Source organism: Dama dama, chromosome 25 (assembly GCF_033118175.1).
Source record: "Dama dama isolate Ldn47 chromosome 25, ASM3311817v1, whole genome shotgun sequence".
NCBI classification, from domain to species: domain Eukaryota; kingdom Metazoa; phylum Chordata; class Mammalia; order Artiodactyla; family Cervidae; genus Dama; species Dama dama.
In genome coordinates, this window is record NC_083705.1 from 44478186 (window position 1) to 44495881 (window position 17696).

General features: G+C 34.8%; 1 protein-coding gene across 3 annotated transcripts in view; it reads right to left on the reverse strand.

The window, feature by feature from the left end:
* NIPBL (NIPBL cohesin loading factor) overlaps positions 1 to 17696 on the reverse strand; it is a 191342-nt gene that overhangs the window by 73338 nt on the left and 100308 nt on the right. For 2 of the 3 annotated variants that reach the window (XM_061129940.1, XM_061129941.1), the window contains exon 10: positions 15841 to 17463. The exons of the other annotated variant lie outside the window; for it this stretch is intronic. In XM_061129940.1, the coding sequence (XP_060985923.1) occupies positions 15841 to 17463 (1623 nt within the window). The remainder of the gene's footprint in view (positions 1 to 15840; positions 17464 to 17696) is intronic. 3 annotated transcript variants of the gene reach the window in all.

Here is a 17696-nt window from a genome sequence, read left to right on the forward strand (position 1 = left end):
AAAAAGGGGTAGAAAGAAAGGGAGGCAATGTGAAGAGAAGTTGGGAAAATGTGGGGTTCAACTATGAATGACCAGGGCATGAAATGCTCCTTCCAGAGGCTCCCGCAAGGTTACCTAACCTGATGCAGAACAGGGGTAAAGATGAAGACTGTGTGCTAGGAACCAAAATCCAAAGTGAATGTAGGGGCACTGATGAGGAAAAGTTTTGAGGTCATTGCTGACCTTAGTGGAAGAACTTTGACGTGTCTTATTAGTTATTTGGAAACAGTAACAACAAACTAGAAGAAAGATACTACTGAAGAGTTTGCGTTTTTGTGATGGTTTAGGATAAAAAGTATGAGATAATCAGGTCTAAAGTTGTCATAATTTTGGTAAAGAGGCAAAAATCCCAAGCATCAACAAGAAACTTGTTCAGGATTACAAAACTAAAAAAATATATATATATATATATATATATATATATATATAAAGAAAGACCATTCATTTGTGACTATGGGGGGGTGGTCATCAGGGTCAAATCTGAAGCTATTCCCTTTCTGATGGTATTTGAGAAGACCATCCTGAAACTAATGTGAATCATTAAATAATCACTACATAAAGACTGTGTTAAACTAATAACTGGCAAGTTTCCCTTTAAATTTTAGCTGGCAATTTTCCAGTTGCATATTGTGACCCATAAGCAAGTTGTTGAGTCAGTTTTGTAACTCTTAACTAGCAATGTGCTTAAAATGAAAGAGAAAATGTGCCAGTAGTAAAGGTAGGTGTTATTACGTGTGTGTACGTGTGTATTAGGTCACATCATGCATTTTCTTTCTTGCCTTAGTTCACAATCAAAGGAGTTTGAAAGTCTTTAAACCATAAAAACAGGAAAAAATACAGATGGAAAGGGTTCTTCTAAGTTAATCTACTCCGGTTTTTTTGGCCATGCTACAGCTTGTGGGATTTTAGTTCCCTGACCAGAGATCAAACCTGTTCCCCCTGTAGTGGAAGCATGGAGTCCTAACCACTGGACTGCTCAGGAATTCATAGGCCATCGTTTCTTAAACTATAGGTTCAGTGAAAAATAAACAATAATTTGAATAGTATACTCAAATTAAATTGATTTTACCCATTCTAAGTTGATACAATATTTACTATCTTGTATCAAAGAGCTTAATTATCTATGTTTATAAGTCTGATATAAAAGTAGCTCATGTTACTGTTTTGAAGCCATGTTACAATAAAACCTTGGATTACTCAGAAATTACTTTTATTTTTTATGTAAATCTTTCTAAAAAGCACCATGAAGTGAAAGTCGCTCAGTCATGTCCAACTCTTTGCGACCCCAAGGACTATATATACAGTCCATGGAATTCTTCAGGCCAGAATACTGGAGTGGGTAGTTTTTCCCTTCTCCAGGAGATCTTCCCAATCCAGGTCTCCTGCATTGCAAGCAGATTCTTTACCAGTTGAGTCACCAGGGAAGCCCAAGTATACTGGAGTGGGTAGCCTACCCCTTGTCCAGCGGATCTTCCCAACTCAGGAATTGAACCCAGGTCTCTTGCATTGCAGACGGATTCTTTATCAACTGAGATATCAGGGAAGTATCATATCCATCATTTTTTAACAAGATAACTTTCTTGACTCATGATTGCTATTGAAAAGATCAAGCTTTCCACTATGTTTATATGTCAATGTCTTGAGGAGTTAATTGCTATGCATAAGGCTGTTTTGAAATGATATAAAATGATTTATGCCTTCCTTCTGAATTCTCTAAGTGTGCTTGCAATTAGCTGAAAGGTGGACACTCAGATTCTGCTAATAGTGTAGAATATATAACACAGAAAATGGTGTTCTAATCCTTCAATTCATTTATACCACTCTTGGAAATTTATCCCAAGGAAATTTGTATATAACACAACAAAAAGCTCTATGAAGAAAGATGTTTAGATCAGTTTTATCTATTGTAACATCAAAATTTCCAACAATAGGGTACCAGAGTAAATCACATTAGATAGAATTATGAATGATGCTAGTACAGAGATAGTAAATGTAAAGAAAAGAGAATGCAAAATGACAATTATATACACTGCACGTTTGTAAAAGATAACTGTACCAGGATTTGAATAAAACAAATGCTAACATTATAGTAACTTAAGAGGTGAATTTTCCTAAAGAAATAGAAGCTATATTTTATGGAAACAAGAAAAAGGTCAATGATTATTTGTGAGCGGTTAGAAGATATTTCATGAACACAGTGGGTTTTCACAGCAATGTGGTGGAGTGAGGTGGAGGATGGAGGACAGGGGCCGAGAACTAGGAGTTGGATGCCATTTAGGAGCATTCCAGCTCTGTCTGCTCTGGACAGAGCATGATATTCAACAGGGAGAAAAAGCAGGTAAGGTTCAGATGTAACAGTCATTTTAAGGAGGGAGAGAATCAGAATGTACTTTAGAAAAGTTACTCTAGCAGTGATTTGTGGGATGGTCTGGAAGGCGAAAGACACCAGAAAGAAAATCTTCTAAGAGATAGTTACTATGTCTATGTCAAACCTGCCTTCAAACTATGGTCTTGGAGAAGACACCTGAGAGTCTGTTGGACGACAATGAGATCAAACCAGTCAATCCTAAAGGAAATCAACCCTGAATATTCATTGGAAGGACTGATGCTGAAGCTGAAGCTCCCAACAGTTTGGCCACCTGATGCAAAGAGCCAACTCACTGGAAAAGACCCTGAAGCTGGGAAAGACTGAAGGCAGAAAAAGGGGCTAACAGAAGATGAGATGGTTGGATGGCATCACTGACTTGATGAACATGAGTTTGAGTAAGCTCCAGGAGCTGGTGAAGGACAGGAAAGCCTGGTGTGCTGCAGCCTATGGGGTGGCAAAGAGTCGGACATGACTGAGCGATTGAACAACAATGTGAAAGGTAAGAGAGAAGAGAAAGTAGATGCTATGAATTTAACCATTTTTGAAATGTGATGTTATACACTTAGCAAACCAAACTTCAGAATAGAATATTTAGTTCAAAACAACTATTTAAGATCATGAAGAAACCAGAAAATATGAAATCGAGCACAATAAAATTCACATGTTGATATCTGAATCAATCTGATCAGGTTATTAGTTACTCAACTAATTACTATTACATTAGGCTAAATATGTAGAGAATTAGCAACATTTATTTTATAGCATTCTACAAAGACATTTTCTAACACACTAGAAATGGCATATTTTCTGATTTTGTTATTACTACCAATGGCTGTAAAACAATTTTTAATTTTAACTAGTCTACTCTCACCTCACTTCTTCCACATTGTACTCTTAATTAGCCAAATGTTCAACTTCTTTAAACTTATAGTGCTTTTTTCCTATTGCCCTTGTGCTAAATACACATGTGAATCATATTCCTCGGGAGTCACACAGCACTTTTTTGTCTTAAGAGTATTATACTGTCACTACATCTTTAGTTATCCATATTCTCCATAAGACCATAATCTTGATAAAGCCATAAGACTGTTGCAGTTGCAGAATCTAGCAGAGTGCAAGCGATGTTGAAAACAGCCATAAATATTTATTGATGATTGGAGAAGGCAATGGCAACCCACTCCAGTACTCCTGCCTGGAAAATCCCATGGACGGAGGAGCCTGGTAGGCTGCAGTCCATTGGGTCACTAGGTGTCAGGACACAACTGAGTGACTTCACTTTCACTTTTCACTTTCATGCATTGCAGAAGGAAATGGCAATCCACTCCCGTATTCTTGCCTGGAGAATCCCAGGGACGGGGGAGGAGCCTGGTGCGCTGCCGGGTATGGGGTCACACAGAGTCAGACACGACTGAAGCAACTTAGCAGCAGCAGCAGCAGAGTAATCATTAGAATAAGTTTGTGGTCTCCCCAGAAATTTTCCAGCTGAAAATTCTTTTTTACATCCTGAAAGCAGTTATCAGTTGTTCTATTTGACAATTATAGAGAAGCTATCCACAAAAAGAAGAGACTGAAGAGAAGATTTCATAATTGACTTGCAACAAGCATAAAACATTTAAAGGTAATTTCAGTCTGTATACACTTGTTAAATGTTTTTAATATATCAATTATATATTAATATATTAATTTATATATAATTCTACTACATAAAAATACTCACAAATATTAAATATCCTGGCAAAAATACTGTACTTAGCTAATGTCATATTACATTTACAGATATTAGACAAAAAAGAAAATAATTCAAGTCTCTATCTAAATCAGTCTTTTTATTCACACATAAAAATTTTGAGTCTCATTTGCTACAGAATAAGGAATCTAGCTATCAGATCCACCTATATAAGACTTCAATTTTATATTTATATTATGTTCAACAACTAAAGCCTGTGGGGTTAAATGTGCCTCACCACCCATTTTTGTATATAAGGTTTCAGTAAAATACAGTGACGCACAGTCATTCACATACTGTTTTGGGCTGCTTTTCTACTACAATGTTAGAGATCTAAGTGGGACACAAAGCCTAACATATTTACTATTTAGCCTTTATGCAACAAGTTTGCTGTCCGCTGTTGATATTATGACATACTTTACTCAATATGAGACAAAGTGCCACTCACTCTGCAAGTGCAGTCTATATATTTATATTCTACATAGTTTAAGTCACTGCAAATCAGTTTATTTAACGAAGACAAAATGCCAAGAAATTGGCTTAAAGCAACTGAAAGAACACTATTACAAATGAAGTATGCAGAAGAAAAGATTTTAAGAAAAATCTTGCTTTAAGCATCGTGTATTGATACTGATTAGCACCTCAAAGATTTCATCAGTGTGTAGCTGTCAAACTGCTATGAGGAAGAATTACAAAAAGAAACATTTTTTTTTTTAATTTTAGGAAGTGTATAATGTAAATGACAATTTACTACTATCTAATATAGAAAGGAGCAGCGATTATAAGATCCGTTCTTTCATACATACACACAGTGAAAAAAATAAATGGTATATAACTACAACCTAATTTGCCTCACGGAACTAGAAAAAGAATAAACTAAACCCAAAGTTAGTAGAAGGAAATAACAAAGACCATAACAGAAATAAATGAAACTGAGACTAAGAAGAGAACAGAAAAGATAGACGAAAGGAAGAGATTTCTAAAATGATGAAGTTGACAAGACTTTAGGTGTGGTTACCAAGAGAAAAAAAGAGACTCAAAATTAAAAAGGAAAGGGGAGACATTACAACTAATACCACAAAAAGGATTGTAAGAGACCACTATGAATAATTATACACCAACAAATTGGACAACCTGGAAGAAAGAATAAATTCCTAGAAACATAATCTACTGAGGTTAAATCATGAAAAAATACAAAATCTGAACAGACCAATTACTAGGTGGCAGATTCCAAAAACCTCCCAACAAAGAAAAGCCCAGGACATATGACTTCACTAGTGAATTCTATCATACATTTAAACACCAATCCTTCTCAAAGTCTTCTAAAAAGAGAAGAGGAGGAAACACCTCCAAGCTCATTTTACAAAGCCAGCATTACCCTATACCAAAAGCAGACAAACACACTGCAAGAAAACCACAGGGCAAATTCCCTGATGAACAGAGAACCCAAAGTCTTCAAAAAAAATATTAGCAATAAAAAGATCATACACTATGATCAAATGTGATGTATTACAGGGATGCAAGGACAGTTCAACACACACAAATCAATGGATGACATACCAAATTAACAAAATGAATGACAAAAATAATTACCTCAATTGATGCAGAAAAAACATTTGACAAAATTCAACATCCATTCACAATAAAAAGTCACAACAAACTGGATGTAGAGGGAATGTACATGAACATAAGAGAAGCCCACAGTTAACAATATACTCAATGGCAAAAAGCTGAAAGCTTTCACTCTGAGATCACAGGAAGAAGATAAGGATGGCCACTCTTGCCCCTTTTATTCAACACAGTACTGAAAATCTTAGCCAGAGTAACTAGCCAAGGAAAAGAAATAAAGGACATCTAAATCAGAAAGGAAGAAGCACAATTGTCAGTATTTGCAGATGACATATTATATACAGAAAACTCTAAAGACCACTAAAATTGTTAGAACTAATAAACAAATTCAGTAAAGTTGCAGGATAAAAATTCAATACACAAAATTCAGTTGTATTCTCCTACACTAACAATGAACTATCAGAAAGAGAAATTAAGATAATCTCATTTACAACTGTAACAAAAACAATAAAATACGTAGGAATAAACTTAACCAAGGAGATGAAAGAGATGTATACTAAAAATTGTTATGACACAGCTGATGAAAGAAATTGAAGACACAAGTAAGGGGAAAAATATTCCATCCTCGTGGACTGGAAAATTTTGTTGTTGTTGTTCAGTCACTTAATCGTGGCTGACTCTTTGCGACCACATGGACTGCAGCATGCCAGGTTTCCCTTCACTATCTTCTGGTCCTTCACTATCTCCTAGAGTCTGCTCAAACTCATGTCCATTGAGTCAGTGATACCATCCAACCATCTCATCCTCTGTTGCCCTCTTCTCCTGCCCTCAATCTTTCCCAGCATCAAAGTCTTTTCCAATGAGTTGGCTCTTCACATCAGGTGGTCAAAGTATTAGAGCTTCTGTTCAGCATCAATGCTTCCAATGAATATTCAGTGTTGATTTCCTTTAGGATTGACTGGTTGGATCTCCTTGCTGTTCAAGGGACTCTCAAGAGTCTTTTCCAGCGCCACAATTCAAAAGCACCAACTCTTCGGCATTCAGCCTTCTTTATGGTCCAACTCTCACATCTGTACACGACTACTCAAAAGCTGATGTGTGTATTTTATGTGATCATCACTCAGTCATGTCCGACTCTTTGCAACCCCATGGAGAGTGGCCTGCCAGGCTCCTCTGTCCATGGAATTCTCCAGGCAAGAATACTGGAGTGGGTTGCCATTCCCTTCTCCAGGGGATCTCAGAGATCCCCATAGCTTTGACTACATGGACCTTTGTCTTTAAGGTGATGTCTCTGTTTTTTACTATATTAAGTTCACCATAGCTTTTTTTCCAAGGAGCAAGTGTTTTTTAATTTCATGACTGCAGTCACTGTCCACAATGATTTTGGAGCCCAAGAAAATAAAGCCTGTCATTGTTTTCATTTTTTCCCCATCTATTTGCCATGAAGTGATGGGACCGGATGCCATGATCCTAGTTTTCTGAATGTTGAGTTTTAAGCCAGCTTTTTCACTCTCCTTCATCAAGAGACTCTTTTGTTACTCTTCACTTTCTGCCATTAGGGTGGTATCATCTGCATATCTAAGGTTATTGATATTTCTTCCAGCAACCTTGATTCAAACTTGCGCTTCATCCAACCCCATTTCACATTTCGCATGATATACTCTGCATATAAGTTAAATAAGAAGGGTGACAATCTATAGCCTTGGCATACTCCTTTCCCAATTTTGAACCAGTCCATTGTTCCATGTCTGGTTCTAACTGTTGCTTTTTCACGTGCAGACAGGTAATGTCCATACAAGCCAAAGTAATCTACAGATGCACTGCAATCCAATCTTTATCAAAATTCCAATGACATTTTTCAGAGAAATAATCCTGAAACTTGTACAGAATCACAAAATAGTAAAATAGTCAAAGCAATCTTGAGAAAGAACAACAAAGCTGGGGAAACCATACCTCCTGGTTTCAAACTACATTATAAAACTATAGTAATTAAAATGGTATGGACTGGCATAAAAACAGACACAAACATCAATGGACAAGAACAAAGAGTTCAGAAAAAACTTATGTATATATGGTCAATGAATTTACTAAAAAGGAGCCAAGACTATTCAATGGGAAAATGATAGTCAATCCATCAAATGGTGTTGGACAAACTGAAAAGCCACAGGCAAAAGAATGAAACTGGACCACTATCTAATACAAACAAATCAACTCAAAATGGATTACAGACTTGAATATAAGACCCCAAACCATGAAATTCCTAAAAAGAGAAAACAAGCAGTAGGGATCTTGACACTGGTCCTGGCAATGATTTTTTTTTGGAGCTGATACTAAAAGTGAAGGCAACAAAAATGAACAAATGGGACTATATCAAGCAAAAGCTTTTGCACAGCAAAGGAAACCATCAACAAAATGAGAAGGCAACCTACTGAATGGGAGAAAACATTTGCAAATCCAATATCTGACAAAGGGCTAATATGTAAAACATATAAAGAAATGATACAACTCAATACCTAAAGTAACCAAACAATCCAATTGAAAAATAGGCGGAGGATCTAAATAGACATTTTTCCAGAGAAGACATATAGATGGCCAACAAGTATATGAAAAGGTGCTTAAAATTACTATTCATGTAGGAAATGTAAATGAAAACCATGAGATATCACCTCATACCTGCTACAATGACTACTATAACAAAGACAATAAATAAGAAGTGCTGAAGTGAATGTCCACACTCTTCTGTGGGCACTGTTGTTGGGAAAGTAAATGGGTGCAGCCATTATGGAAAACAGTATGGAGGTTCCTCAAAAAATTAAAAACTACCATATGACTGGGCAATTCTACTTCTTAAAGTTTTTATTTTTAACCTATCTTTTAATTAGAGGAAAACTGCTTTACAATGTTATGTTGGTTTCTGCTGTACAACAACACAAATGAGCCACAATTACACATATATCACCTCTCTCCTGAACCTCCCTCCACTCTCCACATCCCACCCCTCTAGGTCATCACAGAACACCAAGCTGGCTCCCTGTATTATAGAGCAACTTCTCACCAGCCATCTCTTTTACACATGGTGGTGTATATATGTTGATGCTACCGCCTCCATCCACCCCACTCTTTCCTCCTGCCACTGTGTGCGTAAGTGTGTTCTCTATCACTGCATCTCCATTCCTTCCCTGCTAATGGGTTCATTAATACCATTTTTCTAGATTCCATATACAAATGCATTAATATGATATCTGTTTTCCTGTTTCAGACTTACTTTACTCTATATAACAGGTTATAGCTTCATCCACCTCACTAGAACTGATTGAAATTTGTTCCTTTTATGGCTGAGTAATATTCCATTACAAATACATACACACATATATGCCACATCTTCTTTATTCATTCAACTGTTGGTGGACATCTTGGTTGCTTTCATGTCCTATCTATTGTAAATAGTGCTGCTATGAACATTGGGACACATGTGTCTTTTTCAATTATGGTTTCCTCAGAGTATATTGGGCAATTCTACTTTTGGTTATATATCCATAGGACATAGAACCACTATCTCAAAGATATATGCACCTCTATTTTCATTCTAAGAGTATTTATAGTAGCTAAGACATGGAAAAAACACAAGTTATTTAGTCCACTGATGGGTAAATAGATAAAGAAAATATGATATACATATACAATGGAATATTATCCAATAAAAAAAAAAAACAAAAAAAACCCCTGCCATTTGCAATGATGTGGTTGGACTTTAAGGGCATTATGCTAAGATATATAAGTTAGAGAAAGACAAATACTATATAATTTCACTTATATGTAGAATCTAAAAAAAAAAAAACAAACCCAAAATTCATAAGCAGAGATTGATCTTTGCCACAAGTAGGAGGTGGGTGAGATGGGTAAAGGCAGTCAAAAGGTAAAAACTTTCAGTTATATGTTCTGGGAATGGCAATGTACAGTGTGAGGTGATGGATGTTAACTAAACTTACTGTGGTAATCACTTCATAATAAATACATACAGTCAACCCTTCGTATCTGTGGATGAGCAATCTGCAGATACAAAGAGCTTACTGTACTATACCCTTTAACAATATATAAGGGAGCCTGGAAGGACGTTGCGGTTGAGCCGCCGAGAAGGAGAACTACCATGTCCACTGCTTTGGCAAAACCTCAGATGCGTGGCCTCCTGGCCAAACGTCTGCGATTTCATATTGTTGGAGCATTCATCGTCTCTCTGGGGTTTGCAACTTTCTATAAGTTTGCTGTGGCTGAACGAAGAAAGAAGGCATATGCAGATTTCTACAGAAATTATGATTCCATGAAAGATTTTGAGGAGATGAGGAAGGCTGGTATTTTTCAGAGTGCAAAGTGATTTGGAATATAAAGAATTTCTTGGATTGAGTTCCATGGAAGTTTGTCACTTTCCTGTGTTCCTGAACTATGAAACTATGACTATCTGGGGTGAGAAATAGTCTCTCAATAAATAAACAATTAACAAAAAAAAAAAAAAAAAAAAAACAATATATAAGGGACTTGGAAGCATCTGTGAGGGGTCCTGGCACCAACTCCTGTAGATACTGAGGGAAAAGCTACATGTCAAATCATTATTTTATACAGTTAAATGACTATAATGCTATATGTTAACTTTATCTCAATAAAACTAAATGACATAAATGGTGACAGCAATGCCTTCAGATATACATAATGTATGTATACACAAATGAGGTATCTTCAAAAATTACTTTAATGGGATAAATTCAATTAAAAATAGGATGAATGCATTTTTTATATTAAAAATTGGACAAATTTTAACTCTTACAATAAGATTTACTTTGGTTTTCATAACTGCATAAAGTAGGAAGGAAATTGGTTTCTCTATTTTAAAAGTGAACGAACTTTGAATCATATCTTTGAACAAATCATAGCTATGATTTGTTGAAGGCTCTGAGACCAGTGATCTTTGAACTACACAATGTATAATGGGCTTAAAGTTAGTATGTTAGTAGCCAGAGAAAGGCAATGTTTCTGTGGGTGGAGAAGAGGATTCATGTTAAAAAATTCAGATTATATTGTAACATATTATGTCATAGTACAGTATATATATACCATTAACTCTAATACTTATTACTCTAACATACTGAATTTCTTTATTCTTAAAGAAGCTACTGAAAACTTCCCTGTACAAGAAATTGAGATAGATATTAAGATAATGGATACCTACTTGATATTATACTATAATACATTATACATATAACGTGAATTATATACTATAATATTAAAATATTGTATTAACTATGTAATATAATGCTATGATATACTCAACTATGTTATAGTATCAAGTAGGTATCTATTATCTTAATATCTGTATCAAGCTCTTACAGGAAAGGATTTCAATAACATTTTTTAGAATGAGAGGGAATACAGTGTGTTAGAATAATGGGTATTCTCTTATAAACTGGAGTAAGTTCTCTCAAATTAATCATTTGTTTGTTTCTCACCCGTTTAATAGTCTTATCTATTTCCACAGATAGCAAAACCTTATAGAAGCTATGTCCTTGGCTGGTTTGAGATAACAAACGGGAATGAAAGAGACTACCACTAGCAAACTTTAATACATTTAACTTTTATGAAAAAATTCTATTTAATGAATCTCTTTAAATCAATATTAATTTATCTACTAAGCAATGCTTGGATCAGAGAAATTCTATGAATAGAAATCATGGACAAAATTTTTCAAAGAATTGCTCTGAAATCATAACTGCCAAGTATGTATTATGCTGATTTCTGTAACAAATATTCTCTAAAATTTCCCAAAGATATCGCCAATAATAAAGTCTTTATGGAAATTAAAATTTCAATTTTTTTAGAAAAACATTTTATATATTGTTCAAATGAGCCAAAGTAAATTTCTACTGCAGCATTATTAAGGATTCTGAATATGACAATCATAGCTACTGAGAATTTCTCAACTTAGGAATTCAAAAACTATGCCCAAAATTCACTGTTAGAAACAGTCTGTTCTCTCACACATACAGAAGCCTAGAGTCCTAAACACAATCCAAGTAGATTGGTAATGCTAGATAAAAGGCAAAACTTAATTTTAGTGATCAGTCTTTTACTACAGTAGTAACTAAGATGAAATAACTGCCTCTAATAATGACTGCAATCATTAACTGATCAAATGAGCACTATATTCTAAACACTGCTGACTATGATAACTATTAGATAACCCTTTAAAGGCCTTGAACTCAAATAACAGCACGTGATATTTCTTGAAAGCAGTAAGTGCAAATGATGGAAAACAACATACTATTTAGAAGGAAATAGGGGAGCAAGAATAAAAAGTGATTTCTTTAAATATGAAACTAAAGTATTTTGAGACACACTGGAATTGCAAAAGGCCAAAATCAAACTGTTAAAGTGTGTAATTACTAACAATAAGCTGTCAGCAACATAATGCATGCTAGCTGATGATCATGCCTAGACTTAAAGATAGTACGTGTATGTGCATACTAAGTCCCTTCAGTTGTGTCCCACTCTTTGCGACTTTGGACTGCAGCCCTTCAGTCTCCTCTGTCCATGGAATTCTCCAGCCAAGAATACTGGAGTGGGTTGTCATTCGCTTCTCCAGGGGATCGTTCTGAACCAGGGATTGAACCCATGTCTCTTATGTTTCCTGCATTGGCAGGCAGGTTCTTTACCACTAGCGCCACTTGGGAAGCCTAAAGATGGTATAATTTATTATTTTAATTTGGAGACATATTGTACATTAGGGTATACTTTAACCATAGAGATATTTTTTGGCATTTAATTTACTGTCTGAAGTATATTTTAACAGAGTTTTTTTTAACTTAAAGGTTTTACAAAGGTGATATTGGTTCACTACTCATCTCTTCTTGGCAAGGAAGAAGCAAGGTGATGGTAAGAAGAAGGGGAAGGTAACAGAAGTAGGAAATGAGAACGGAATGGATTCAGAGTCAATCTTGTAACAGGTATACAGCAAAATAAAGGTAAAGAATAAATTAAACAGACATGACTGTAAGTCGGTCTCCTTTGGAGCTTAACAAAGAGTAGGTAATTGACAGGGTGGAAAGTTTAGGCAACTTGTGACAATTACATAACTCTTGAGCTAGGGTCTACTGGTGAGATCATAAAAGATGAATACAACACAATTTAAAACTGCACACAAAAGACTTTTCTAAGATGTGAGCAACACAATCTATTTATTTAACAGGTATTTAGTATGATCTTTTTATGTACTAGGTATTATGTTAGGTACTATTAACAGGAATATACACATATCCCTATAGAAATAAAATTAAATGTAACATCATTTTACATTGTTCACACAAAAGACAAAAATACGTAACCTATACCGGGAGTCATAAACCTATACCCCTACCATTCAAAACTTATCAGCTCAAAGCATATTCATGGAATTTAAAACTACCCTAAAGGGTAAATATTTAAAATATGGGTATCACATTAAAGTTTATGGCTCTTTCAAGAAAAGAAAACCTACCAAAAATTTTGGCCCTAGGAATCAACAACAAAATAACCCAGCAATACTCAGTTTTTACTCAGAAAACATAAATATGTTAGAATATGATTTTCTGTGACTCCAAATAACATCCCAAGTAATGTATACTACAAAAGGTCAGTAATCCACAATTGGCATTCCTATGCACATAATTTTAAAAATCCACAATTATATACCTCTGCTATCGCTACCCTAACAGCAGAGATCTAAAATATAACCAAAATTAGTCCATTACTGAAAAAGAAATATTAAACCTATGGTATAAATAAAGCCAAAAGATATCCACGTAGGATCCTGAAATCAATCTAAAATTTGATGAAAAGGTTCACTTTCAGTTGTATATGCATTGATATATGTGTGTGTATACACATACATGCACATGCATACACACAGACATCACACTTTTAGCAGGCAGACATACCCAGATTAGTTACTAATATCAACATATCAAGTATATGCATTTGTGTTAAAGGTATACTTAGGAAAAACACTGGATTAGTACTACAAGTTTGTATTCACAGGCAATGAAATTACATGTGAAAAAACCAAGAGAAATAATACAGTAGTTACTAATTAGGAACTATATTCATTCCTTGATATTTAGTTGTAAGGATTCTTTGTTAGAACAGAGTTTAGAAAAGCAAGGCTGGCATAAATAAGCTGACAGAGGGGCAGGGAGAAAAAGATGGTCCAGATCAAGGGGACAAGAGGGTACCACTTTCCATCTTTCCATCTGACTCTTCTATAATTGTACAACTATACTCTTTAGTTTATATATATAAGCCACTCTCAAACTCTCAGTGAAAATTAATAAAGACAATCTCTATCTAAAAGAAAACAATTTTGGTGCTAGCCACTACACTTCAACAACCTCTTTTACATAAACAATTCTGAAAAGATGCATTCAAGTTAAACACTAAAGACTATTCATTAATTAAAGCTAAGACTTTAATATTTATAGGTCTGACAGCCATATTTTAAAATCTGAAAGCTTCACTTAAACTAGTACAAATATTAGTGATTCAGAGGCAATCTTTTTTCATTTTCGAAAGACAAAACCAAATAATTGACAGTGAGAAAGCAAACATACGAGAAGAATAAAAACAGATTAGTCTGAACAAGTTATTTCTTTGAATAAAGAGTTCTTAGTAATAATACTGTTTTCAATTAACGTTTTTTGATAGAAAAGATACAACAGCATTTTACAAAGATAATAAGCAATACAGCTTCTGTATCTCCTAATACATGACATGTAGTTATACAACACAACATTCTGTGATGATGCAAATGTCCTCTCTGTGTTAGTAACATCAGCACTTGTCACATTTGGCTACTGAGGATGTAAATTTTTAAGTTTTACATAGTTTGAAGTAAATAGCCTAAAGAGGCTATTAACTATCATATTGGACAGTACAACTCTAAAGAGTTTCATGTATTTATTAATAAGTATAAATCTAGGTTCTTCATGACCTTCTTTCACAGAATGTGAACTTAAAAATCAAACAAAAAAATCACTTCTGTTACCTTAAAAACTATATCCCAACCTATTTACACTGTACAGGCTAAATAAGTCTTACCATATAGCATCATCAAATTTTATATAAATATATAAAAGAGTATACAAAACCCACAAAATTATATTTTCTATACAAACTGATATTGTATTTTCAGCACTTGACTTTTTTTTCCTCCCAGGAACAATACTATTTATGTAACTAGAGAATTTAACTCAGAAACCATGCAAACCCCCCCAAAAAACCCAACACAGAAAATAAAAACACATCCAAAAAAAGTAAAAACACCAGAAATGTTTAAAACTGATGATTTAACCCAATTTAAGACATAAACACCATTCCCTATTATTCTTCCATAGAAAAGACCAAAACTCTGTATTTAAAAAAATGAAACATTCATAACTAATCATCTTCTTCATAAAAAGATGAAATAACCTTTTACACAACTTCTTAAACTATATACACTCAAACCATTAATTAATGATCAATTTATTCTTTAAAATTAATAAATTCATTATTATTTAAATTTAAATAATTTATTATTTAAAATTAATTATTTAAAATTAATAATTCATGATGTTTGTTGGAAAACAATATTAAAAGACATTTAATATTCTTAAGAAAATTTGTAATATAGACTTTTGTATACCATATAGCTTTACCGAGACTTTAGAAATTAAATTCAACTTATTACCTCACTACAGAATGGATTATCTCTACAGTCAAAATAACTTTTTAAAAAGTTGTTAAATACACCTATGTTAATCATGCATTCTAATCATTCACTTGATTAGCAAGCAACTTTCACAAATGCTGAAATAATTAAACAGCAAAAGGAACTTTTCTCTGTGAACCAACAGTAAAAAATCACAACTATGGTGAATAGTAGAGGTGGGAGAGAGAATTTTCAATGAGAACCTTTTGTCTGTGTTACCACAAACAATTCACTGCTGTTTTATATTGTTTTCTTTTCATGCAGTAGTGTTTCAACTTTTGTAAATTTCCATTTTTAAATCCACAGTAACCCTAGAACTTAAAAAGAAAACTCACTAGAATACAGATGACATCGAGTAAGTATTCTTACCTTTATTTGACTTTGACGGTTTATTCTTGATAGGTTTAAGGGAACTTCTTGATTTATCCTCTCTATCTTTAATAAGTTTTTGAACATCATCCAAAGACAGTTTTTGCAGGACAACTACAGGCTTAGCTCCTTTATTTAGATCTTCAACTAATCCCATTTTTTCTACTTTGTCTTTCTGCTCTCCTTTCATTTCCATTTTCTTTGTCTCCTGAGTAATATTGCCATCTTTATCCCTCTTGATTTTTGGAATGACAAAATTTTTCAACGCACCAGACCTGCCCCCCAACAAATAACTTGGAAATTCTGCCTTATTGTCAGGGTGCGTTTTATTACTGTCTACTTTACTCTTGTTACCCTCTGTCCTTCTGTCATCCTTACTATTTGGCGCTTTAAAACCAGGCTTATCAGGTCTTGATTTATTAGAATCTCCTTGTTTAACACGAGGACTGTCAGGTCTTGACTTTTGCTCCCCAGAAGATGGTCTTTCCCTTGAGTCTCCTGATTCATGTCTGTGTTTTCTTTCTAGTTTATCAGGTTTGGAACCATCAGATTTAATGCCATGGTCATTTCTACTAGAGGATCTCAATGTTTCTGGTCTTCGAACCCTCGATTGATCCCCTCGATGTCGTTCAGATTCACTCCTGTCATCTGACTTTTGTTTACTATCATGATCACGTCTTAGTGACTCAGAGATAGATCGCCCATCAGGTCTCTGCTTTAAGGCTTCAGCTCTTTCTGATTTTAACCGAGGTGAATCAGATTTAATGTCCTGTTTATGTTTAGACACTTCAGGTTTTTTCTCTGTTGATGGCTTTCCAGAATCCCTCCTATTTTCATGTCTATGTTTCGGTGTGTCAGGCCGACCTTCATTTTTTTGCTTTGGAGTTTCAGGTCGGCCCTCACCTTTCTGCTTTGGAGTTTCAGGCCGTCCATCACCCTTTTGTTTGGGGGTTTCAGGACGCCCATCACTCTTTTGTTTTGGAGTTTCAGGTCGGCTTTCACCCTTTTGCTTTGGGGTTTCGGGTCTTGACTTTGTCGTTTCTGCTCTGCCGTTATTTTGTTTGGTGTCATTTGGTTTTATGTCAGGCACTCTATTCTCACTCTGCTTGGGCTCGGCTGCACTGCTCTCATTCTGTCTGGGTTCAATCATTCTGTTCTCGTTCTGCTTGGGTTCTTCTGCTGGTACCTCAATTTTAATTTCTACCTTAGTTTCACTAGATTTTGTCTCTACCAATCTGTTTTCATTTGGTTTAGACTCTGCCAATCTACTTTCATTCTGTTTCATTTCACTCTTTAAAAGCTCAGGATCAGACTTTTTTTTAGGAGTCTCGGGATGGTTTTCTGGTGTAGATTTGAGATTTCCAATATCTTCCTGAAGAACAGAAATAGGTGTGTCATTACATTGTTTGATTTCTTCAGGCTTTTTTATGGAGTCTGAATCCTGAGTTATAGAGGCCTGAGAGTCCACTCTTCCTGCCTGATGAAGATCAATGCTAACCATTAATGCTGGCCTTGACCCATTTCCCGTAGAACCCGTCTCCTGAGAAGCTGGTCTATTACCTCCTGTAGCACCCCCAGCCTCCTGTGGGTAAGAATCTTGTTTTCTTTTTTTCAAAGGCTTATCTGAAATTCAAAGATAAATATTCAGTATCAGTAATAGACATATATTCTTATCTTATTAAAAACCATATGGACTTTGACTATTTTAAAGTCACATTTTAAAAAAAACGTGGTGAATGCAAATGTCAAATACATATATAAAATAGTAGGCATGAATGGCATAATACTTTTAAACCAAGTTTTGAGGAAATATTAACATCTGCTGTACCTCAAGAAATTTTCGTGACTAGAGTAAA